Here is a 25,972-nt window from a genome sequence, read left to right on the forward strand (position 1 = left end):
AAGCCTTGTACAAATGTCCTCTTGTATGCTCTGTTGATATAAACAAAGACAGTACCACCTTTATGTATGCATATATTTTCCCCCACTTAAACTCATCTTTCCATATACTAATGCATTCCTTCCATAGAGCCTGTTTGCAGTAAATAGATCTGTACCTACCCTCATAAGGGCCTCTGCATCATCTCCACTGACCTTCTGTGTTATTCATAGCCTCCTAGCTTGTGCCTATTTGTACTAGCATTCAGGATGAATTTATGGTATCTGAGTAAGGTGACCCACTGACATGGCAACATATTAATCCCACTGCTTAGGTTTGCAAAGTAACCTAATGACATTGTGTTGCAAAGTATAAACCTAAAACCAAAAGTGATCTTTAAAATGCTGAGAAAAGCTAACACTCATTTGTGAAATTCAAATGATAATTTGGGCATTTGTGTTGCATTCTAACAATTATCCAGAGCCACTGTAAGCATTTACAATTGAGGTAAAAACTGTAAAAACTGATTGGCTCCCCTTATTTAACTTTTTTTTTAATGTGCTCAACTGTATACACATCTAATTTACTCCAGTTGCCGCTGATTTTTCAGTAGCCTACCACATGGTTTTGAAGAAAAGGTGCTTTAGGACAAGTGTGGTGTGAACGGACAATGTCACTGGTTTGAGTAGAATCTTTGACGAGTGAGGCTTGTAAACCAATTGTAATATTAATTTCAATACAAGTATCCCAAAGTGTTAGCTCATCCTTAACTAGAGTGCCACATCTTTAAGTGGCTTAAACAAATCCCCTGGTAGTCAGAGTGCTTTGCAATAACCTCAGGCAAGATAACAAGGAGATCTTGTACTCTGGAAATACAAAGGAAATCCCAATGCAACCCAACACCAGTTAGGCTCTGTAAATGTTACCATTGCTGGTGGGTGACAGTTTTGGATGGCTTTGAAGTTGCTTGGGTTTTGCTTCAGAAATCTATGTAGGTTAGGAAAAGTGGTCAATGCATGAAGGCTGAACTGTTTCTGGTAATATCTTTGTAGGTTTTGCTTCAATGGCTTGGTTCAGATCATTCTTGGGTCAGGAATCCAACATATGTGAATGCATATCTTCTGTATGCTGATTTCTCCTGTTTTTATTTAAATGTTGCATGACTGGTTTAAAAAAATTAATGAATTCTGAATTAACTGAACTTCAAATTAGTTAATATATCTACTACTAGGGGAAAGCAGCATTTCCTGTTGACTGATGTCTTCAGAAATTGTTAAAGCTATTTCAACAATTTCAGCCAGCTTCTCACAGTTTCGTTTATTACTTTGGTTTAGCACTTTCAGTATGTTTTTCATATTGACATTTTCAATCCATATGATGCAGGAGAACTTGGAGGTTTGTGAGGTTGCTTTATCAAAATCGAAATAGACTGATTTATATTCCAGCACAAAAACTCAAACCCACAAGAGCTCAGGAGTTTATTCAATAAATTTAAAGTAAATGAAGGAAGAAAATTACACATTTGTGGTTCCAAGCGAAGTGGTCTGCAATTCCTGCTTTTTTACATCGATTTTAAAAAGTAAGAAAGTGGTGAAGCAAAGAACCAAATCCTCATTTCAAATGATTTTTCATATTGATGCTATAAAATGTCAAAATGTCCTGACAAAGAACATCTAATACTCTAGAAACACAAAGAACATCCAGATGCAACCCAACACCTCCAATGGTAACGTTTACGAAGGATAATCTGAATGCGACAGGCTTGCTTGGACCTTGTAGAAGCTACTTGGGTTTTGATTCTGCTTTTTCATTAGCCTTTTTTTGCTTCTGTTGCATTATCTCTGCATCCCTAGAGAAGGAGGGAGAGACTAGTATGAGTAACAGTGAAAGAAGTTAATACAGAAACATCAGTTTGTTCTAATAAAGCGGATCTAATAAAAGGTTTCTCCTGTTATTCATTAAAGTCTTTGTTTATAGATAGCTGGGTTAAGCATGTGTGCTGGTAATAGTTATCCACAACAAAGATCTGTTTGCATATATAACACACATGCATACATAAAATTCTTCTTCCAAGCACATTTTATTGATTCAAAAGGTGTGAATGAACAAAACCGTTTCAGTTCAGCAATATCAGACTATAATATTAACTGAATAAGAACTGAAATCAATAATACAGATATTAAAACATTACAATGGAATATATAACAATACATACAACGCTTTGGCCCAGTGGGCGGAGGGAAACACGACAACCATTCGTGGACTTCTCTAACTACTTGGTTAACTACCTGGATTACAGAATTTTCTTCGAGACTACAGCTAGCTACCGCCGTCCCCCAAACCGCACTGTCCTGCACTGATTACTGGATAAAAAACAAACTCAGATCAATCGTTTGCTGCGGACCAAGTCGGTAGCTGCCTGTGATATCTAACTAGTTCACTGTACCTTTGCTTCCTAGCAGCAGCAGACAACCCATCATCATCTCTCTTGCCCTTGTTGACGTCGGTGTGCTTCTTTGCATTTCTCTGACGGGCAAGTTCACGCTGATTTCCCCCTAAAAAGAACACCGATGTGGTAAACCCGAATTCAACGGGCTCTGGCCGGGCAACTGGATAAATGGCTAGACACTGAATAAACGCTTCTGTTTTCACAGGATTCGTTTGGTTAGCGCACCGGTACCTCGGCTAGGTCGCCCGCCGACGTCGAGCCTGATGTGCTCTCTCAGTACACAGTCTTACACGTTAACAAAGCAAATAGAGAAATAGCGAGGTGATTCCAGACATACTCACTTGTCATTTTTTGATAAAACAGCGCCTTGTTTCCAGATAAGCTCACCCAAAGGGGCGCTATCTTTCGCCCCCCAAAAATCAACCGTTTGCGTCGCCGTCAACTCTCTCGAAACTGACGTCAAACACCCCCTCGCGATAAATACGTTATAAACGTGCGAAACGTGATTGGCTTGAATACGATGACGCGGTGTGTTTCGCGGCGCTCATTGGTCAGTTTCAGCTACCAAGAGGAACGTGCTCAGAGTAGATGTTGTTTACTTTTCTTGAAGGGTTGTTTAATTTTTTGATGTGAATTTCAGGTGTAAGGCTTTGCATATACATTTAACTATATTGTGGAAGGCTTATAGTTTAGATTCTTCTTTACAAGACAGACGGGTAAATTAAGTTAGGGGTTGATGAGTTAAACAAGCCTACTTCTCAAGTAGGTTATCAAATCAGTTGATCCAGTTAGAAGACGTTTAAAATAGGAAAAATTGGGACAATCTTCTATCTTAGGCTAGAACCGCTATGAGACACGGCAGCATTAGTGGATGAACCAACAGGATGAGATGGAAGGTTACTCCTCACTGAACTGTTTTGTGCTTTCCCTGACCAAACACACCCCCTTAAACCTTTTTAGCACAGACACTGTATAGCGTATTTCTGCTCCTCCATGGGTTAAATCAGATATGTTAGTTTGTAGCAAACTGTGAAATAGTGGAGACCTGACTGAGAACAAACTATCTCCCAGTTAATTCTGGGTTAATTGTTTTCTCATTTTCCTAACCTAAGCAATGTGGCGATTGGCCTTAGAAAAGAGCAATCACTTATAATTAACTCAATTTCTCACGTATTCATCAATAGCCTACTGGTGGATACGTTTGTCTTAAAAAAACTTGGCAGTTAGAACAAGCTTGGACTCTCTCATATCTGGACTTTGGGCATTGTTGTACTGGGCATACAATAAGCTTAACTTGTATGTGTAAAATAGTATTGATATTTTTTAATGCACAGAGAAAGTGACAAATCTAAAATCTCATACTGTACATGAAATATGAAACATCTGCTTTAGACATACAGTAATATGTATACCACTGTATACCATTATTTGAAAAGATACAAATTAATACAATATACAAATACATATACTGTTGTAGAAATTTCTTAAAATAAAATTCCATAATCCACTTTTAAACAAGAATATATAACTAAGATTCATCATACATTTTTTCTTAAAATACTATGTATCTTTGGGAAGTGTAAATGTCATTAACTGGATTGTTATATCACTGAAATGGTATGACATTAATTAGTATGGACTTTTAATGGGAATTTTATACTATATTAATAATTTCTATGTAAATCTACAACTTAGTGAATAGGGTAAAATGTAGAGTATGCATCAATCTCCACTCTCACAAATGATTGCAACATCCCCAAATCAATGTACCAAAGTATGGTCCACCAAGGCCTGGAGGCCAGCACAGTTTGATGATTTAATGAATAAGTTAATCACCATGCTTACTGGGCTTGTTGAAGTAGGGATATCACTAAATCTGGCAATCTTCTGTACTCTAGGGCAGGTGTTCCAGATTTGGCTGGTAAGTGTAGGTTACATATACTATTATATTTCAGCTACTTATTCTATTACTTAAATATTAAATTAATATGAATCATAGTTCATACAAAACAGGTAATGTACTATAGGGGTATTCAACTAGAGCCAGGCTGCCACACACAGTTGAAATATTCCATGATATAGCACACCTGATCCCATTGACGTAATTTTGATTTCAAAAGTGGGGGGGGGCATGGATCCGTCGCTATTTAAATATTTGGTTTTAACCGTAAAAACTGGGGGGGACCAAACCCGGCTTTTGAAAAAGTGGCGGGGACATGTCCCCCCCCCCAAATTACGTCCGTGCCTGATCCATCTTATCAACTAATGATCAAATGATAATTTGTGAGTTGAACCAGGCTCTTTAGAGGAGAGATAACTTGAATTTATTTAGGGCAGTTGGTCAAAAGCTTGGGAGTTGAAAACCCCTGCTGAAAGTAAGACAGCTAAATAAATCCTTTCTTTGTCTAGAGGTTTAATTCTAAACAGGGTTGTCTGCTAGCTTTTCTATATCAGTGACAAATGAAATCCAAAAATTATTATTAAGAGACCTCATACCCACGATGTTCATTATTACTGTAAATTTTATGCATCCGTTTTTTGCACATGCATTATACTACGTTGCTGTGTCCATGTGGTAGAGCTGACATGCAACAGTAACGTTCACTGTGTGTTCACTTTTCCTCTGTTGTTGCAGTTCTGTCGATATTCATTTTTGGTCCTTGGAGCGTTGGAGAAAGTCAGTGTCTTGCAGTCAGGACCACTGAGGCAACTAAACTGCCCAACGCCACTGCCAGAGCACCGAACAGAAGCTTCCAAGATATGCCCTGAGACGACAGGAGAGACCAGAATGAGAAATAAATGAGACATTTGTTTTTGGTGGCAGTTTGTTTATCACCCACTTTACCAGGTCAGTCATTTGCTTACATGGAACTTCTCTTTTGGTGCTTCCAAGTAGGGTGCTATGTTCTTCCTGAAGAGCTGTGCAGGTTTTGGATCCTGGTTCTCATGGACACCTGCTTGTCTTCTCACCAGCTTTGACAGCTCAGCATGTATGGCCTGTGGAGGAAAAAAGGGTGAACATGTACGTTCATAGATCTGTTCAACTCGAGACATTAAATCTGATTTCTGCTCTTGAATTTTGGCATCACTTGTACTTAAATGAATATTTAATGCCACTTTGTCACTTGTATACTTTATTTTTGGAGTGAGGAAAGCATAGGCAATTGTGGCTCTTTAACTTCAAGAATATGTGGTATTTTGAATACCTTAATACCTGTCTCAGATCATCTACCAGTGATGATAATAACACCTATGGTGAAATTCTAGATTCAAGGTCCAGAGCAGAATACCTCTACATACCTTTGCTCTAGACCTCCTAAAACGTGTGCTCTCCGCAGAACATAACGTGTCAGACTGTTATTGTACTGTTTATAATCTCCACAAGGTGGCAGCACATACCATTTATCATAGTTTAATGAAATGACCAACGATTGTAGCAGGGCAAAAGCTCTAGCACTTCACCAACTCTCTTGCTACAAATTATATATATATATATATATATATATATATATATATATATATATATATATATATATATGGAAGTTCAGAGAAATCAGCATATTATTAAAGCAGAGTAATTTTTACAGTTGAGGACTAAAAAGGTGTGCCTGTTGTTTGGCTGCCGCAAAACAGCTTCATGGCTCTGCAGCAGGTTTTCTAAAGTACTTTCAAAGAGCACGATCATTTCAACATACGGGTTATTGTTGGGCGTAAAGCATGGTATATTTCTCTTAGGATACTGTTTCGCTGTCTTTGGTATGTGTCGTTTTATCACCTGTTGATTTTGATGTTGGAATTTTGTCCTGATGGCCATTGATGGTGTTTCTTTTCACTGCTATGTGCTTTGTTTACTCATAAGTCATGCCAAACATTGAAGGCTATGGTAGTTTTGGAAGCTGCATGCAGTAAAATAATTTTTATGGGCATGGATTCAGAAATAGTGTGGCATGCACACAGCTCAAAATATCACTAAGACCAGCTTTACAAAGAACATGCTGTAAACACAGCAGTTGCTTCAAAATAGTCTGAAAGAACTGTACACAAACACTACATATTTCAGTTTGCTTTCTCTTTTTTCGAAAGCGGTTGGCTGCAGTGTATGTTGTGATGGGTTTCTCTCTGAGGAAAGTTTCTTTTTCTTTCTCCCTCATTTTCTCTCCCTCCCACTTTCTCTCTCTCTCTCTCTCTCATGTACTTTTTTCATGCCATCCAGACAAGTCTGCCGTTAGAGCAACAGCAGATATTTCAGTTTTGTCTAGACACGGTTCATTCGCTACCACAGTGACTGTGTGGAGTGGGTTTGAGCAGGGCGGGAGGGGACCTGAGGCCGTTCCACACCCACTCACTTCAAGTTCATTTGTTTAAATGAGCTCTTTCCTGGTGCTTTTAATAAGGATTCTGGCATGAGAAAGGTGTTGAGAGGAGAAGATTCCACAAGCATATTAAGTGCTTCAGGATAATTTTTAAGTGTTTGAACTAAAAGACTCTAAGTGGTCCGTTGAGTAGCATTGCCAAGGACATTATTTCATGCATTTCTACTTCATTGTGAACCTAGATCAAAAATAGGACTGTCAGGCAGTGTCAGCATTCTATATCCTTGTGTATGCATACCCTGATATGGTCATTACTTAAAAAAAGTGCTGATGAACAGTATTGATTCACCCCTTAGCAACACCAAAATGTGTGTGTGTGTGTGTGTGTGTGTGTGTGTGTGTGTGTGTGTGTGTGTGTGTGTGTGTGTGTGTGTGTGTGTGTGTGTCGGTGTGTGTGTGTCGGTGTGTGTGTGTGTGTGTGTGTGTGTGTGTGTGTGTGTGTGTGTGTGTCTGTGTCTGTGTCTGTGTGCAGTGGCTCCAGACAACTCTAATCTCTGTGGCTGCGCTGAGGATTTAGCAGACTATACTATCTACAGAGGCATGTTAGAACAGGTTTTGGCCCTGTCAGTGGAAATTTAACACAAACCCATGTTATTACCAATCTTTACACTCTAACAATATGTATATAGTGCCTGAATAAGTAAATTCTTTTGATGTTTTTTATGACTAATCCACATTGGGGGGGAAACATTAATGTTATTACTACCTACTGAGTGCCTGAGGTCCAAGGAAATGTTTTCATCTCTGAGATCTCTCATGTGGAATGTTTAAATGTGTTGTAAACAAGCCTTGTTCCAAAGAATTTGGAAAAATCTTCTGTCCTCTGGACAGACCAATCTGAAAGCCAGTACATGCTTTATGACATGCTTCTGTACTAGTTGGGAAGTGTAGTAAGAATGTTACACTTTATAGTGCTAAACCTGCTATAGATTAATAAATGCTGATAGGACAATGTAGTAAAATGCAAATTGGTTTGTGCAAACTGGTTTCCATTGGCTTTCACTGTTAGCTTAGCATGAAATACTGCTTTAGCTAGTGCCGAAACATTCAAATCTTGTGAACTGCTGGCTCGGGAACTGAAGTTGCCACCTGTAGAGGCCTGGTCATGCAAAGGTGGAATGAGCCATCAGCTCCGATTGAGTGATGAGTCATTCTTTAATTCACGGCCCTTTTTTAAACGACATGTTGAAAATAGCTCTGGCTAATGAAAGTTTTATGTAAACTGAATCATGAATATTTCACTACATGAGCTCACAGCATTAATTAAAGAGCACTTATTGCATGATGGGTATCCGCCGTTGAGTTTACACGTTTGCTCTTTCGGTTGGGCATTTGTATACTGTTGAAACCTTGCGTGAACCAGGAAACTGCAGACAACCAGCAGGTTGTGAAAGGTAAGGTGAGAAGATGAGAAGACGACTACGCACCTTGGTAGTTGGCTCCAGTTTTAAAGCCTTCTTCAGGGTTTCCATTGCTTCTTCATAATCACCGCTATCTGACAGAAGCTGCAAGATTTTAAAACTATCTATACAATTGTATCTATACAATTAGCTGAAAAACTCATTTTTGATTCATGTGTACAGCATCCCACAATAAGTGTTGAACTGGTATCTCCTTTCTTCCTTCACAATTCTTTATTCAAATTCTTCATCAAAAGCATCCCTCATCCTGTTTCATTGCACTAAGTGGCTATATTTCATTGGATCAAAACTCCTCTGTGAGCAGCCCTCACCTTCCCTTTGCGAAAGAGAGCCTTGACGTTGTTGGGGTCGAGGAGAAGTACGTCCTGGCTGGTGTGCAGAGCCTCACTGTACTGCTCCTGTTTCAGCTGCACTGCTGCCAGGTTGTTGAGACACTTCACCCGGTAGTTGTTGACCTCCTCCTCTTCATCAGGTGCTAAGGGTTGGCTGTCTGTGTACACACACGCAGACATCTAGATCCACACACTTCCTCTGAAGTCCTCCAGTACTTATGGAGTATTCTTAGTTGACTCAACAAGCTATAAATGTAAGGTCATGCTTATTCTGAATTCTCCAGAATTATTATTGTTGTTGTTGTTGTTGTTGGTGGCGGTGGTTAAGATGAGCAAGATAAGGAGAAAATCTGTTTGTTTGGGGTTTTTTTGTTTGTTTACAAATATATCTTAATATAAAATTGTCAGTTTAAAGCACCTCTGGAAATTCTTATGAACTAAATCTAATTGGCATTCCCATTCTTTTTCTCTTTTATAAGCACACCTAAGTCTTTAGGAACTATTAAGCTTTTTGGGGACAAAGACCCCCATTGTGAAATTTCTTTACCAAAATCGGACTGTAGATTCATCTTCTAGCAGGGCTATGGTTAGATTTGTATCTACAGATCCACACAAACTGACCACATAGTGAGGTGAAGTTTTTGCAGGGACCATGCCATTCCTGTGTCAATCTCTAGTTTGGGCCGATTGGGATGGAAAAATAATTTTGGGCCGGATTTGGGGATGAAACTCCCGGGCTGAAAAAGTGGCCCACTCCGGCCATGCCTAAACCCCTTCTGAAATATGTGAGGTGAGTGAAGGAGTACTACCACCAGTAGCCTGACAGAGGAGGCCAAAGATCTGAAGTTCCACACTCCCGTATAACAGACCTAGAGGACTTCTACAAACACCTGGGGATTCTCCAATTAACATGAAGCTGAAATGAGGACAGCAACAGGTCCTCAATGTCACGGTGAGGCGGCCCCCTACCGGCCGCCTCTGTCCACAGCGGCTGTTGTTGTTGTTGTTGTTGTTTGGTGACGTCATGTGCGTCCCTCAGGTGGGCAGAGCCCGTGATCCGTCTCACCTGAGGGTCGTTTGTTTGCCTATATATGTCTTGTCTTTGTACCAGTTGACCGCTGGTCATTATATCCTTAATTTGGATCTATTGCACGGGTTTTAGGTTTGCACACTTTCTATTAAACCATCCTTTTTCCCTGAGACTTGGCGTGATCGCTTACATATGTACCCTGCCAGCCATCAAATGCCCAGCAGGCCCAAAAAATTGGGCAAGAAAAGATTTGCAATCTGCCCAATGCCAAGCCCAGAATATTCCTCATAATGCATGAAGCACTGCATTCAATATCCGGTATCTAAAGGATAAGGGAAGGAGCCAACAGAATGTACTGTCCCGGATGAGTCATGAGAACTCCTCACACTGATAGAAGATGTAGTTCCATGACAGGATAAGCACATTCAAGGAGAGAAATGCTGTAAGATAGCGGAGGCTGTTGACATAAGACAGCCCTAACAATGATGAAGTCAGCACTGATGGACAGAACAGGGGCATTAATAATGACACGGAGAACTAAGCACCAGCTTCCAGGATGGATTCTGATGCAAGATGGACACGAAACATCCATGAATGCATGTAATCAATGGCCGTCAAGGATGAACTGATGTGGGAGTACCTCTGGCAGATGGCGGACATGAAGCTGAGGATGTGCCACAGAAGGATACATCGCTCTATTATATGCAGAAATGACAGCAGAGGTACAGACATAAGAAAAACATACTCAATAGGTGGAAAAGACAGGACAGACAAACAACCCAGAGGGTTGTAATCATGGCACCACTAAGATCAAGCATGAAGCACTAAGCCGGCTATGCACACGGACATTGAGCGTTACATCGCCTTCTGCGCGGATTGTGCACAGAGCAAAACCCTGTACACAACACCAACAGTTAAGCTGCTCTCCCTACCCACTCCACACCAGCCTTGATCTGCCAGCATCGGAAAAGAGCAGCACAACACAAACTGGTTTTGGTTGACCAGTTTGCCAAAATGGTGAGGTTCATCCTGCTCTCCGGGCTGCCTACTGCACTAGAGGCCGCTGACCTCCTCTTCTGCCAAGTTCTCAGACAGTTTGGGCTACCAGAGGACATCGTGTTGGACAGGCTGGTTACGTTCCTATATATCCACAGACATTTAGTAATTACCTGTCCTGGGCAAAGCACACCCAGACTTCCCTTCATCAGGCAGGTACTGGGCTCCCAACCTCTGCTCTATCCCTGGACTTCCTCTGCTTCAGACCAGCTGGCTGTCAAAACATGGTGTCAATGCAGTGGTCCGGTCTCAGAGGAGACCCACAGGAACATGAAGTCTGCCATCGCAGCCTTCAAAAAGAGCTGACTGCAGAAGAGGTGAGATGCCACGCTATAAACCTGGAGACAAGGTGTTGATGGAAACAAACTACGGCCGATTGGGACCAAAGGATAAAGCAAACGTTGGTCCGTGGAGCGTTTTATTGACGTCACCTACAGAGTTGGCTTGTTGGGGAGCAGCGGTGCGTCATCGGCCTTCCGTGTGTCAGCACTGAAGCCCGTGGTGACAGGCCCTCTAAGATGAGGGGACAAGCAGTAATGGTAGTCCTCCTCCACCATTGGACCTGGAGTGAGGCCTGGCATACTAGTAGCGTGCCATTGCGTGCTACTGAACTCCAGGAAGAGAGGAAGGCAGCTAGCTGATGGGAGGGGAACGGTCCAGAGGAACAAAGCTCCCAGATTCTGGAGCCCAACCTCGCCACCTCCAGACAAACCAGTACTTTGCAGAACCTGAAAGGTCCTTCTCCAGAAGATTGGTGGAGTCCTCGAGGGTGGGGGGTTGGAGGTTCTGTCACTGTGCACTGGTCCCATCCTGAGAGGACATACCCACTCCCACTCAGTCAGTGCCCCACTCCTCTTACGTTTTCCCCTTCACCTGTTGCTAGTTTTATGTTCACTCTCCTCTGGCACTGTTTTAAGGTCCTGCCATCTTTGCTGCTCTCGAGATGCCGACTCGAGACATCAGTTTCTGCATTGAAGGGGCACTCTGTCTTTAAAGTGCCATTGGAGAGTTTGTTCTGCTGCTTGCTTGTTTCATTTTGCTGCACTAACAGCCATTTACTTTTATGTTTAAAGTCTCATGGAGAATAAAGACTTTAGAACATTTCTCTCACCTCTCGCTCCCTCATTGCCATCGTTACAAGCACTAGGAAGGAATATGTGCATGTTCATATTCTCCACAATGTTTTAATACTATTTATTTATTTTGTTTGTGACTATGTCTACTGTAGAAGACAAATACATAATCCATGATGCTTGTGGGAACAGTAGAGAAGATTCTTTTTCTGTATATATAAGCATGTGGTCATTTGTATCATCTGCCATGAAACACTGCCCTGTACTTCACTCTCTCATTACTGTCAAATGTTCCTCTTGAGGTCGAAGCGGCTTCCCCAGCAATTACCATGATTAAGAAGGTGGAAATAACATGTAGATTCATTACACTTGATCAGCCAAAGCTCTAATAAGAGCATTACTCACATCTTACAGACGTGACTGAGCATGCAGATGACGCTATTGTTCAGGAGGGCTAGCAGACGGCTTATCTCGGATGGTGTCAGAGTGTGAAATAAAGGGGCTATTTTGTATTCTTTTGTATCTAAAAGTTTGTGTGTGTGTGGGTGGGGGCTAAATGATTAAATGTTTTATCTAGGATCAAACACTTACAGCATATTCAGGATCCAGTTTGTTTTTTTCAACATGTGTGTGAGTATCGGAACCTGTTTATCCACCATCTTAATGTACATTTGTGTGCCTGCATTCAGCGGTGCATGTGAGGGAAGGTTTTGGTGAGGGTTCAGGTGGTATTACCCTGTGTGTATGTGGTGAGCACGTCCAAAGCCATGTGGTAGGCCCGCACTGCCAGGTGGTACTCATCCCTCTGGAAGAAGAAGTTGCCTCGTTCACGTTTCTGGTTGCCAATGCGGATCCGGTCAGCAATGGAGAGTCTTAATGGATTTGGTTTGTCTCTAATTTCTAAAAGCTGCAGCTGGTACAGTATAGGAGACCAGGCTGGTATATCAGGTTCTCTGTTGTAAACACATCACACACACACACACACACACACACACACACACACACACACACACACACACACACACACACACACACACACACACACACACACACACACACACACATACATACATACATACATGCATACATAGGGTTCATTGAAAGTATTTGCATTGCCTCAATCAACAACTATCTTTTCATCGTAATTTCTGTTGGCTGTTCTTGGGAAATGTTGCCTAATGTATTCAGTGCAACACCATGTCTTTAAGAGGCTTAGTAAATGTAACCGTACTATTTCAAACCACACAAACTGAATTTCTTACTTACCAGTTCAAAACCCATATTTATTTCATATTATAGTTACGTTAGCAAGAGTTTAAGCTTTGTGGTGTCCTCAGCTGTTTCTGATTGTTTTTGTACTGGGCTGCATGTGTGTGTGTGTGTGTGTATATATATATATATATGTGTATGCATGTGTATTTTACCTTTTCAGTACTCTGAGCTTTGAGGAGAGGTCTGTGATTTCTCTCTCTGCAACTGGGTGTGCGCATAATTTATTTACCATTTGGTGGGGGGGCTAAAGCTCAAAATATGTACTCCCTGTTACTGAGTGAGTCTTTAAAACTTATTTTAATTTACTTATATATATTTGGAACAAAAGTTACAAGAGGGTGTGGTTTAGACCAAATGATACAATATGTGCATTATAGTTTTGAAGCATTTTGTCAGGTCTGAAAAAGTTGTGCAATGAAGGGAAAGACTGCCCTGTCAAACTGTTTTCGAGTGAATGTACAGCCATGTCCAGATTAGGCAAGTGAATTGCAAAATCTGCAGGGGAAAAAAAACCAAAACAACATACGCACACACAATCCATCTCCGTCACTGGTAAGGCTGAACTTCCGTGTGAACTCTGGCAGCGTGTGGCTTCGGCGTGGGCAGCGTGTGTGCGCGTGTAAGCTTCTGCTGTCCTCATGCCACAGGCTACATGAGAAGCTGAGTATCACAGTGGGCTCAGCTCAGGGCTCACTGATATTAAATACTTTCCCCCTAATGCTAATGTTGCTATCCATTGTGTGCCACCTAGTACTATGCAACGAACTAAAATAATAATAATAATAATAATAATAATAATAATAATAATAATAATAATAATAATAATAATAAATAATAAAAGAAACGCAAGCATCATGCAAAAGCTAACTTGTTTCTGCTAGCCTAGAGAAGTGAATATTTAACATCTTGCTTGGCAATCTGCAATCAGAAGCAAGTTATTTGAAGTTGTATCTTTGTTGTATGTGTTGACAGGCCTTCAACAATAGGATGGCTAATACCAACACAAAAGCAATTCTGTTATTTTAAGGTAGAGGCAGCTATGTACAATATTTGAGAAGACATTAATCCTTTTCATTCATGTTGTGCTGAAAATATTCAGGCTATCCTGAATACCAATGCAATATCATCACTTTAATTCCCTGTGTTGTGAGCACTAGAGGTTCCTCTTCCATCTTCAATTCTTCAGTCCATCATTTCCACAAAGCTCTCTCGGGCATCAACATGTCTGCTAATACATGCCTCAGCCACGACGAGGATGACAAAATGGCTGCCTGCATGTGCACTCTTGTGTTTTGTTACGGATTACCTGCCCAGCTCATTTCCACAGTCCTTATGGCCATTAAACAAGCTGCCTAGCACACACCGATCTTTTTCCCTGGCTGTGACTGATTTAGTAATGTTTGAGTCTGACTGTGCCTCTGTGGCTGGAGAAGCCTGTATTCGCATTGTCATTTTTTTAATGGTTAGGTCCCTACATTTGCCCACATAACAGACATGAGTGCTTGTAAGAGGTTCCAATTGATCCTGGAGCATGTACAATCTTTCCTGTGAGATGAAACTGTTCTTGGTTGGACAGTGCCAATGTTTAATCACAGGTAAGTTTTATTGACTACATAACTAAGAAACACAAGGAGCTGTGTGAACTCCACAATCCATGGTAATTGCTGTAAGTGTTGCACTGACATTTTAGGTGCATATGCAAATCATTGTGGTTTGTCACAGGACTGAATGCAGTGAAAAGCTGCGGTCTGTTATGAATCTCAGTCGGGTGCTAGTCGGGCCAAGCACATGTGTTTGTTCAGCTGTGGTCATCACAGCGTAGCACATGGTGCTGCTGTAAATTGGAGTCTTAATATCAAGCTCAGTAGGGGAGCTGAGGTCTGAGGACTAGCCCAGGCTGTTCGAAATGAAACTGGACACCATACAGCTGTGCCTTAGCAGTGGACTACAGCACCATATCTCAGAAGACAGTTCAGCAGATATGCTGACCCCGTGGACTCACGAGGCATAAAGGAATCATTATCGGTAATCATGTGTCCCTCTGAGAGAGGCTGTGGATATTTGTGTGTGTGTGTGTGTGTGTGTGTGTGTGTGGTTTCCAAGACACCGATCAGGCCTTGCTTAACTTGATTGAGTTAGATAGAGAGGCAGGCAGAGACTCAGTAGTTGGGTAAATCTAAAATGAATTTAACATGATTGTGAGCAGCTGAGGCTGCCTGTGAGATTATATCTGTTCTCAGTGAACTCTGGACAACTACGAACACCACACATGCATGTATAGAGAAACTTTATATTTCGTTAGCTCGTATATTTTATGATGAAGATGCTAGGTTGTAACTGGGGTGCAATGCAGGGAAAAAAAGATGTGGAGATATTCAGAATTGCAGTGAAATGTAAACTGTTTCAGAGAAACAGGATGTTTTCATTAGAGCTCCTCAATCAGCTGTGCAAGCAAAGTGAGAAGGTGTAAAAAAGCCAGTTTCTTTGAAAAGTACAAGATCATAAGATTCTAATTTACAAATGAAAACATAGCATCCTTTTTGCCCCATCCCGCTTTCTGTCGCCTCATTGTGCAACGTGACACATTCACCATTCCTCCGTGGGCCCAGAGCAGATCGTTTGTTTCCACAGAGGCAGTCCATTAATAAGTGCAGGTCAGGATTGTAAACGTCCATTTACGGTGTATGTGTCCAGGCAGGTGAGGACACCTCCAGTGAAGAACCTTTTATATACAGAAGAGTTATATTTGTTGTTAATGTCTTATTTTAGTTACTTCTCTTTGTAATAGTGGAACAGATCTATTTCTGTGCTTCTCTTCAGAAATGTAATTGTTGAATTCTTCTGAAGTGTACTATACTATATAAAATCAATGCTGTTGTTGCCTTGAGTTTCATGCATGTCATCAGTGGTCCCCTGGCAGACAACCACATACAGAGTTTGTGCGGTCTTGGGCATGTCATTACATAAACACACGTGATGCAGCGTATAACCTAATTTAAGTAATTTACAGTGGGTACAGTTTTTTTGCAACATTTTTTTGTATTTGTGGATAAATACTTCTAATCACATGTAGTGTGTAACAATGTTTGAGTATCATATTGAGTGTGTTTGAGTGTGATCTTGTACTAGTTTTTTGCGCTTTGATTCACATTACGTAAAGCTGTCACGTGTGTCACATGACCTGTGAACAGGAAGTGATGTTTCACTTACACATTGCTGAGCATGAGCTCCTCGTTACCTAAATAATTTGATTATTATTTGTAATAATTTAACAAATTTTCAATGCCTGTGGCTTTGCAGAGGGGTTATTTAACACTACGGCTCAGCTTTGACATGAATAACAAGGCAGAGACAGTTGTTGTGATCATGCTATGCCTCTGGGTGTGTTGGAATTTAAGCCTTTTATCCACTTGAAATTTTGTCACTGTTAATCTTCTCACTGTGGAATTGGGGCAAAGTGTCCATGCAGACAGATGGAGGCTGGATAGGGTTCAGACACACAACTGCATACAAACACACGCTCAGCTCAGCAAAGAGAGCACAAGACGTTACTCCAGAACATATCAGAAACCCATGGTGAATCTGGACAGGATCTGTTTGGTCCAATTCGTTATTGTTTGTCATTTGGCAACATCATGATTTATTGGAGCATGAGAAGGAGAGGTGTGACTTAGTGACTGTTCTCTGTTAATGTACCACAGGCCCTGCACTGACACTTAATGCTGTTTTTTTTTTGTTGACTTTTAAAATACTGAATGTTTTGAGATTGTTTCTGGGTTCAGAAATGAAAGCTTCTTTAAACTGTCAGTACAACACATTATAAATGTTTTATTTGCAGTCTGTCTCTACAGTGGTGAATGCAGGAAATTACATTTCCTTCACTCATTCTATAGTTGCATCATATATTATGGCCCCAAGCAGAGCAACTTATTTCCACTGTGACATTGGTCTGATGCGTCTGGCCTGGACAGGGCTACCTCTACGTTTACATCCTACATGGATTCTACAAGCAACTAAAGCCTATGTGTCTCTGATGTGGAGCTCCACGAGAAAAGAGGGAAGGTAATAGAAGTGCATGATTTGATAAGATAGATGACTGTGTGCTTTGGGGCAAGTGTGACCAAGCCTGGCTTGGTTCACCAGACCTTCATGTGTGTGTGCTCACAAACAGGCCGTTGCTGGTTTTTATCTCTTTAGCGTTGCATTTATTATGCAATGAGAAATACTAGTCATGCAGTGAAAAGGCCGGCTTGTGATTGATATGGACACCCAGCTGTTTTGGCAGGGTAAATGAGGTCTCTCTCTCTCTCTCTCTCTCTCTCTCTCTCTCATACCATTACCAATACAGCCTGCATGTGAGACTAACTGAAAAGACGAAGTGGCAGCCATTAAAATTTTTTAAATTCATTTTAATTTCATTATCCATTAAAAAATTTTTTATTCATTCTTTTTTTTAAAAGTATATTTCCATCAGTACAAAAGGAAACAAATTATCCTACTCCAAAACAACCATTTGAGTTGATTCAGAGCATCCTTGAGCATAGCCATAAGCGAACAAAACAATAAAAAAAACTTTAGGTAATCATACTGAATTGGCCACTGTAGTGCTCTTTTTATGGAGGAATCATCACACTAGACTCACGTGTCACAGCTCACGTCAACACACTAGACTCACGTGTCACAACTTGCATCATCACACTAGACTCGCGTCCATACAACAAAGGGCAGTGCTGTCATTAAGCCTGAGAGTTTTCATATGTGTAAGAGTATCATATGTCACATTGTGCCATTCAATTATAATTTTTCAAAAAGAGTGTTTATGAGAATATTCATAGCATTTGCATCTTTGGAATCTTTTAATTGTTGTGTACCATAAGAAAGCTTTCTGTAGCAGCACATGCCATATATCTTGTAATGTTTCAGTGCTGAGATGCACCTGGGCCTCTTCAGATCTCGCTGACATAGAGGCCATGCCCTGATGGAGCAGCACGCCCACTCACCCTTGCGTCTTTTCTGTTCTTTTCCACAGAGGTAACTACCAACTGGCTTTTTTAGTGGTATGAGTCATTTTCTAATTAATGCAGGTCGTGGCAGCCCACCGATGCTTTTGCTTAAGACAGATGTGGCTTTTGTAAGAGATTGGAAGCTACTGTCGCATGTGCCAACACATTTGCTCTCTCTCCCTCTTTCTCTCTCTCTCTCTCTCTTCCTCTCTCTCATACCTCTGTTTGTCTCTCTCTTTCTCTCTCACCCCTCCTTCCCCCTCCTCTCTCTCACTCTCACCCTCTCTCACACCCCTCTCCCCCCTCCTTCTGTTTATCCACCCCTCTCTCTCTCCCTCTCTCCGCCCTCCCCCCTCCCCCCCCCCCCCTCCTCTCATGCAAAAGGTAATGCCTCTATGGCGCATGAGCTGAATGTTATTCACATACTGTAAACACCATTCTCTTCATTACCCTGAATTAAAGGCAGGCACGATCTCATGAATGATGGACCCTGTATTAGAACAGTGCATTAGATGTGAGAATATTCACTGGAGCATATACGTGCATTTGTAGATAAGATTTTTGAGGATTTAAATGTAAATGTAAATGTGCCATATTTTGTCAATTGTGATTTTTACACCCCAATCGAAATTTGTCCTCCGCTTTTAACCCATCTGTGCAGTCAGAACACACACACACACACACTAGTGATTACTAGGGGGCTGTGGATCACACATGCCCAGAGCGGTGGGCAGCCCCGCGCCCGGGGAGCAGTTGGGGTTAGGTGCCTTGCTCAAGGGCACCTCAGTCATGGCCTTAGGTCTGGGAATCAAAACCACGACCCTCCGGTCACAAGACCAGTTCCCTAACCGCCAGGCCATGACTGCCTGGCTCCGTCTGCAGCATTTAGCAGATGGAGTGATCCAGAATAACTTACGACTATGTATCAGTCAGACAGTAGCTATGCTCCCTTGGAATCAAGCCCATCACCCTTTGAGCATCCAGCTTCACCTGCACCTCCATGTGAGACACAGGAGAAAGTTCATTGCTCAGTCTGTCAGTTTTAACACAGAGCAATTAAGGAACACTTCTCATAGCTATTCATCCCAACACTTTCACAAACAATGTTTAGTTTCTCATTTAATAGTCAATGTAAGAAACGCATTTGCAATGTCCGAAGACCAGATCAAGTACAGTGTAGTTTTCTTGTTAACACATTCTCCAACCAACACTGAACTTGTGTATTTTTGCAGTATAATTTGCAGTGTTTTACAAAGCCTTGGGGACTTGAGGCAGGAGAGTTGGTAGCAGGAAGAGCCACAGTACAGAAGCTGTGTTCAGGCCTCCAGATATCATGAGTCTTCTGGGGATGATTAAGAGCAGGAGGGGCCACAAATGAGCAGGAGGTCTGGAATGGTCTGGAATGGTCTGGAATTATCCGTACTATTGTCCTCTGAATGTGCTCATTGAAACTCTGCCAGCTCATGGTCAATATTCCCATCAAAGGGCTGAACAAGTTTTGGCAATAAAATAGTTTGAAATAAAGTTTTTTTTGAACGAACAAGACATCAACACTTAATTTTGACATGCAGTTTCTGCTCTTACACTGCCTCCCCCCCCCCCCCCCCCCAAAAAAAATAAAAATAAATAAATACATATATTTCAAATTTCATTTAATTCCAATATTAAAAACTTAATTTATTCAGGTCTGACCATGGCAAAAGAATGTACCGGCTTTTAAAACGCTTACATTATAAGATGCCCAATGATTAAATGTCCTAATCTACAATAGCTTTACTGTCCAGTGCTTTAGTGTGACAAAACTGAAAGCAGCTTGACCTGTGTCTTATGAAGCAGTTACCCAACACTTGCAGACATATCATTCTGCACTTGGGCACTCACAGTGCACTTTAGCCCACTGAGAGAAAGTAAGCAATACACCCTGAGCATAGAACCATGGCGGTCAACAAACAGCCAGTGCTTGAATGCTCAGAAGGGCTCTGTTTCAGGCCGAGGGCTGCAGCCACACTCCGTCACCTCTCATCACAGACAACAAGTCTCCAGTGAGACTACACACGCCTACTCTAATTCTATACAAAACATTTATGGGTCCCTCCTCTTTGGATGTGCCTACGCCAGACTGGTTAAATACAGCCACTGTGGTCAGTAAGCTATGAACACTGGTGCTTGGCCTGGTGCTGTATGGGGCGACATGCAGCTGACTCAATAGGCCTTGGGGGGGGGGGGGGGGTATATGGCCAAGATTGCATGTTCAGGTTGTTGTGTTTTTCTTTTGGAAACACCACGTTCATGACGTGACCACGACCGTGGTTGTGTTCTGGCACTGTCGCTCCTGCGAAACCGCTGCACACCTATTGAGTGCTTCATTAAATCAGCCCCCACCATGTGCCAGAAACTCAAACAGGCCCCCTCTGTCTCATCACTATGGCAACTGCAGAAGCTTTGGCAAAAGACATGGGAGACAGTGTGCTGTGTCAAGGTTGGGAAGTTTTAGGTGACGTTCAACCACCTCTGGAAGGCCATTAAAAGAGACTAGAGCATTCGGGTCACTTCCAAGGGTCAGGTCCCTTAGCCTAACCCAACTAATATAGACCTCCACCTGAGATCTGCTTTGTGGTAGCCATTAGTTTAAGAATGTTACATTTCTTTAAAGTATCCTCTCACTGATTATTTAATATGTACAATAGGTTTTTAAACACTCTCATAAGAACAGACGTGACAGTTGCTAAACTAAACAGGATTCTTTAATATTTTGTCAAATTTGAAAAAAATATATGGTTTCTTGAGCTTTTTATTGGTTCTTAAATCTATATGTAAATTCCAAACCAAGTTCGCTTTCATGATTAACCAGCAGAATTGTGAACTTCCATACAGTGTTTATTCCCTCACGTCTACGTGATAACATAATTGATGCCAAAAATATAGCAGGGGGATCAGTCAGGGTACAAATTAATCTCTCTGTCATCTCTGTAGGGACCGTCTCACTGCAGTGGTGACATCATTCTCTTACCTAAGAACCACTACAAGTTTCTTGCTCAGTACTTCCTGTGCTTTGTCAATGCATCTGCCCCACCGTCTAACTGGGGGGTTGCTGCAGTAACAAATAGGTGCCACCTTACAGTGTTGGTTTTATCCTGCGGGTCCAATAGGGTTTGCGATCTGAGTATATTCCTCAGATCAGTTGCCATAGCAATAACCTGGTAGTGTACATATTAAGAGGTGTGGGTGGGTTCTACAACTAATCGCATAAAAGTATAGAAAAACAGACATATTGAGGCTTCCTGTGGACAATTTTGTTCAGTCTTATTTCATTTTGGACAGACTATTTCTTTCAAGATGTGTCTGAGCACACCACATCATCAGAGGCAGACAAAGGACGGCTTAGCTTTAATCCCCAGTTCAGCGTGGTGTCACAGCTGTTTTCCCTTTCACCATCCCTCGTTTACTGCAACAGGGGCAGACTATTACCGACAGCATTCCAGGGGCCGGCCTAGCCTTTTATGCCGTCTATTATATGCGGTAGGCGTGCTTGCTTGTCAGTGTTTACAGTATTGTTTGTTTTTTATGTGCCGAGGCGGAGGGGAGAGTGGATGGTGGGGATGAAGGCGGTGGTGGGGGTCTGTGCCTCTGGGGGAGAGCTCATCAGAAGTGCTCGTATAATGCAGAGCAGGCTTCCTCAGCCTTTTAACGTCAACTCATACTCAGCCCTGTAGCCACCGGCGCCATCCTCCCCCCACTGGTTTATGGGCTACTGGTGAGAGAGTGTGTGTGTGTGTGTGTGTGTGTGTGTGTGGGTGTGTGAGTGCGTGACATGTGTACAGCTTGTTCTGGATGACACTCTGAGGGATGATTGCGCTATAGTGCTTCTGCTCCATCTCATACTGACATGTGCAGGAAGTACATGCAGATATTACCTTGTCCATGCTGGGAGGACAGAGGAAACCTGACAATTACGACAACAATTGTTTACACTGATGTTTACTTCAATTGTCTTATCTAATGACCAGGTACATCTGCCTCTGTTGATTTTGTTTGGATTGTGTGGTAATTATTTTGGTTTCTGAAAATGTTAAAGATTGGCATTTGTTCTCGGCTAAAAGCAAAATAAGAGTACAGTAATACAGTAGCTTATTAGTTAAGTCGTAAAAATTAATTTTATTCGTTTTGAACACCATAGAACATGCTACATTTTTATTTTTATGCAACACATTTGAGAATGTGGATGAACATAAAATATACTTTTTGTGTTTGTGTAAAATTGATTTATATTTATATAAATATCGATTATGTTTATATAAATTCTATATATAAAATTCAGTTACTCAGTAAAAGGAGAACTAGCTATAGGAACATCCTATTATCTTGCTCTTGCAAAGGTTGAAATAGTATCCAGCACATAATAAAGTGTTTTCATTGCTATGCTGTTAATGATCAAGGTCAACATTTTGGTTCAAGGCCTGTTTAACTGAAAAACACAGTTCCATTTCAAAACAGTGTGTTTCTGTGGAGTCTGGATAATTCAGTAGAAACACATTGGTCTAGTTTTGAACTGATAAACCTTATTTAATCCTCATCAGCTGCATTGCAAGAAGTGAAGTAAGGATAAAACTGCCATGAAAAATATATCACCTGTGAAGTAACTTGAGTCATTTCTTCTTCACGGGCTGCCTCTATCATAGGAACACGACACCACCATTTCTTTTCTATGTCTGTCTGGAAAAACGTCCTTAGTGTATATTTCCCTTTTGTCAGCAATGGTGGAAATTCATGGGCCACAAAAGTATAATGTAATATATTTGATCTGTAATTATGTGATATTTTTAAAAGAAAATAAATTACATTAAACCTAATATTCTTCAAAGTCATAATACTACACATTTAAAAGAGATTTTACATTTCTGACCAGTTTCCAACGTAGACATATTTTGTCGTATTGAAGAGCATTTTGGCCAAATACCAAAGAGCTTTAGCTTTTCAAAGCCCAAACAGTGCAAGATAGCGTTGGTTTTTACAGAATTTACATTACATTAATTTAATATTGAAACATCTTGGCAATGCTTAACATTAGAGCCTAAGTGTTTTCTAATTACCATATCTGAAATATAACTTTGATAAACAATTAAAAAGGCATTGCATTCTTTTTGTATTTGGACACATTTTAGGACTGACTTGGCATGTCCAGTTGTTCTTGATTTTCACATTTTCGAAAGCACACTCGACTTACAGACAATTCGTCTGTTTATGCAATGTACTCTGTCCCTGTTTGAAAAACATATTCTCCTAAAGTCAAGAGCAGCTGGAAACACTGAAAACCCCCAGAACTTAACAGAATAATTCCAGTCTAACAAACTGACATTAGTTAACTGTCAAACAAAATAAGTTGATTAAAAATATTTTTACATATGTTCCTTTTGCATATAATTATCTGGCAAATGTGTAAAATATCACTACTGATTAATACATTTATATGACCCAGAGCACCCCCATGATATGACATCCTGCAGGAATGGTCTCTCTGGAGCAATTTTATCTTACTGATACAATTGGAACAATTGGCAGTTAAATTACGTTAAGTAAAATTTAAGTTGCATCTTTCATCTTCATGTGAATGACAGACAAGAAAGAAGAATATATTTACCTTGCTCAAACCTATATTATGCCTAGTTCAAATCTGAACCTACCACTGATTATAATTTCAAAGCATCCTAAAAATGTCATACAGATTTCTAGCAAGCCAGTAGGTCTATACTCACTATACTCTCTCACTAGCTATTTGCAACATTGTAAATCATAACCTGTTCTCTGGTGTTTATCTTTTCACCAATTAACTATCCAAGTATTCTCTCAATTAATGCTACTAAATCCATCAGTGCTGGAAGAACATATGACAGAATGAATCATCACGAAACATCAGTGCTCAGTGCCCACAATCTCTCGGAGCAGGAACTAGTCAGCATTACAACAGCAGATGTCTATGATTGTGGGCTTGATATGGTCTATGTTTACTGGCTAAAGAAACTTCCATCTGACCAGGATCTACAGGAAGGACACTGGAATGTCATTCAGGCTAGTGAGATGTGCTCAATGTGAGTATTTCCTTTGGATTGAGAGAATTGATCCAATTCCCCTGGATGAGGAAATTGAGCTACAAAGGGACAGAAACCAGAACTGCCTGCACAGGGTGAGACCGTTCCACAGCTAATAATAAGAAGATCAAAGCCATAAACACGTGTGCACCTGCCAGTCAATACACATCCTGCAAGAACATCAGGCAGGTCACGACAACAGCTGGAGGTGGCTGACATCAAGACCACAAAAGCCCTCACAGTGCATAGAACGCTCCATCCAAAATCCAACATCCAATGTCTGTACCCCAGTCAGAAGGAGAACGGGAGGAGCCTACAAAATGTAGTCATGAAACATGTATGAATAGTGTCCAGTAGCCCCTAAGTATGCTCTGATGTGAGAGTGCCTCAAACACATGAAGAGGTTCCATGAGAGGATAAGCACCTGCCTGGAGAGAAATACTGGCAGATAGCGGATGGGGTGGAAATAAGACAGTCCTAACAATGATAAAGTCAGCACTGATGGACAGCACAGAAACAATAATAAAGACACAAGAACTAATCACTGGGTCTAGCACACCAGACAAGATCCAAAGGGTCAGAGACCTGGGGGTTTGATGGTGCATGGTAGTATTTTTGCTGTTGCTATGATGGTGCTCTTATGGACTGAGATTATTGTCAGTTCTGGGATATGGGGGATTCGGAGCCACATTTCCAGCATAGATGTCATACTCCTTAAGTTTCCTTATCGCCACTGGGGCAACATTCACGTTAGCATTTCACATTACTTGCTTGTCTGTCAGGATCTGAATGTCTCACAGGATCTTAGCTTACTTACATTTACATTTATGGCACTTGGCAGACGCCCTAATCCAGAGCGACTTTTTATCTCATTTTTATACAAGTGAGCAATTGAGGGTTAGGGCCTTGCTCAGGGGCACCTCAGTCATGGCCTCAGGTCTGGGAATCGAACCTGCAACCCTCCGGTCACAAGACCAGTTCCCTAACCGCTAGGCCATGACTGCCCTACTTAGATCTTAGCTGTCAGGGAGTGCTCCTCATCTGGAAGATAATTGCAGTCGTGTTATTGGTTTGGAGTTTTGGATCCCTCATCTTCAGATTGCTGTTGGATGGGCATATGTCAGCAGAGCTGCATGTTGGGGGCTGGAACACAGACGTGACTAGTCCTACAGCCAATGGGGTCACTGCAGGCTTCAGCAGCAGTAATTGGGTCAAATAACGATCAATCTCCTGCAGAGGGGTTTGAGAAATATATCCTGAAAGCCCCAATCAGGGCGTTGCAGTTTTTGGTTGCAGACAAACCCGTAATAACAGTGTTTTCTCACTAACAGTTATTGTATTTCTGGTACATATCATTTACTGTTTTTGCAGTGTTTTAATGTGTTAAAATGGATTGACATTATGTTTTAGAAAGTCCCCAGCAAGGATCTGAAATGCCTTATATCAGGAGTAGTGAATAATAGTCTACAGTACCGCAATAGCCTCTTTTCTTCTACCTTTTCTTCTTTTTCTTCTTATTCTTATTGATGTTTTTGTATTGCATTTGTACTGCTTTAAGAATCCAATTAACATTGACCAAACTCTGATGTGCAAATCGAGTAACATTACTCATGCCCACTCCTAGCTAGTAGCTTTTTAGCTCACTAGCTGTTTTATGTAACAGAAACCATATGGCCTACCCACTTAAATGAATTTACTCCATTTTGTGAACTCCAACTGTGCAGTGTTTTTTTCCTGAGCAATGTGCACATGTTTCGGGGATAACGAGCTTAGCTTTGGCTACCGTAGCTACATTGTCAGTCAGTGGCTCTGACGATTCTCTCTCTGTTGATGTTAACACTACATATTGGTCCTGTGAAATACTCCTACATTTTTGTGTCAGCCAAACTAATATTGTAGC

The 25,972-nt window shown here is 41.2% G+C and overlaps 2 protein-coding genes across 2 annotated transcripts in view; both read right to left on the reverse strand.

Annotated features, from left to right (window-relative positions):
* Positions 1-1,441: 1,441 nt before the first annotated feature.
* Positions 1,442-2,906, reverse strand: serf2a (small EDRK-rich factor 2a). Its single transcript, XM_076991120.1, has 3 exons — positions 2,768-2,906; positions 2,424-2,532; positions 1,442-1,826 (listed from the first exon to the last, which is right to left on the reverse strand). The coding sequence occupies exons 1-3, from the start codon at positions 2,772-2,774 to the stop codon at positions 1,760-1,762; spliced, it is 183 nt and encodes a 60-aa protein (XP_076847235.1). The 5' UTR covers positions 2,775-2,906; the 3' UTR covers positions 1,442-1,759.
* Positions 2,907-4,030: 1,124 nt separating this feature from the next.
* Positions 4,031-25,972, reverse strand: part of fkbp16 (FKBP prolyl isomerase 16) — a 36,296-nt gene continuing 14,354 nt past the window's right edge. The window contains exons 4-8 of the mRNA XM_076997317.1: positions 12,447-12,664; positions 8,532-8,710; positions 8,227-8,304; positions 5,292-5,423; positions 4,031-5,191 (exon numbers count right to left, since the gene is read on the reverse strand). Of these exons, the coding sequence (XP_076853432.1) occupies positions 5,105-5,191; positions 5,292-5,423; positions 8,227-8,304; positions 8,532-8,710; positions 12,447-12,664 (694 nt within the window). The 3' untranslated portion in view covers positions 4,031-5,104. The remainder of the gene's footprint in view (positions 5,192-5,291; positions 5,424-8,226; positions 8,305-8,531; positions 8,711-12,446; positions 12,665-25,972) is intronic.

This window comes from Brachyhypopomus gauderio, chromosome 2, assembly GCF_052324685.1.
Source record: "Brachyhypopomus gauderio isolate BG-103 chromosome 2, BGAUD_0.2, whole genome shotgun sequence".
NCBI lineage: Eukaryota > Metazoa > Chordata > Actinopteri > Gymnotiformes > Hypopomidae > Brachyhypopomus > Brachyhypopomus gauderio.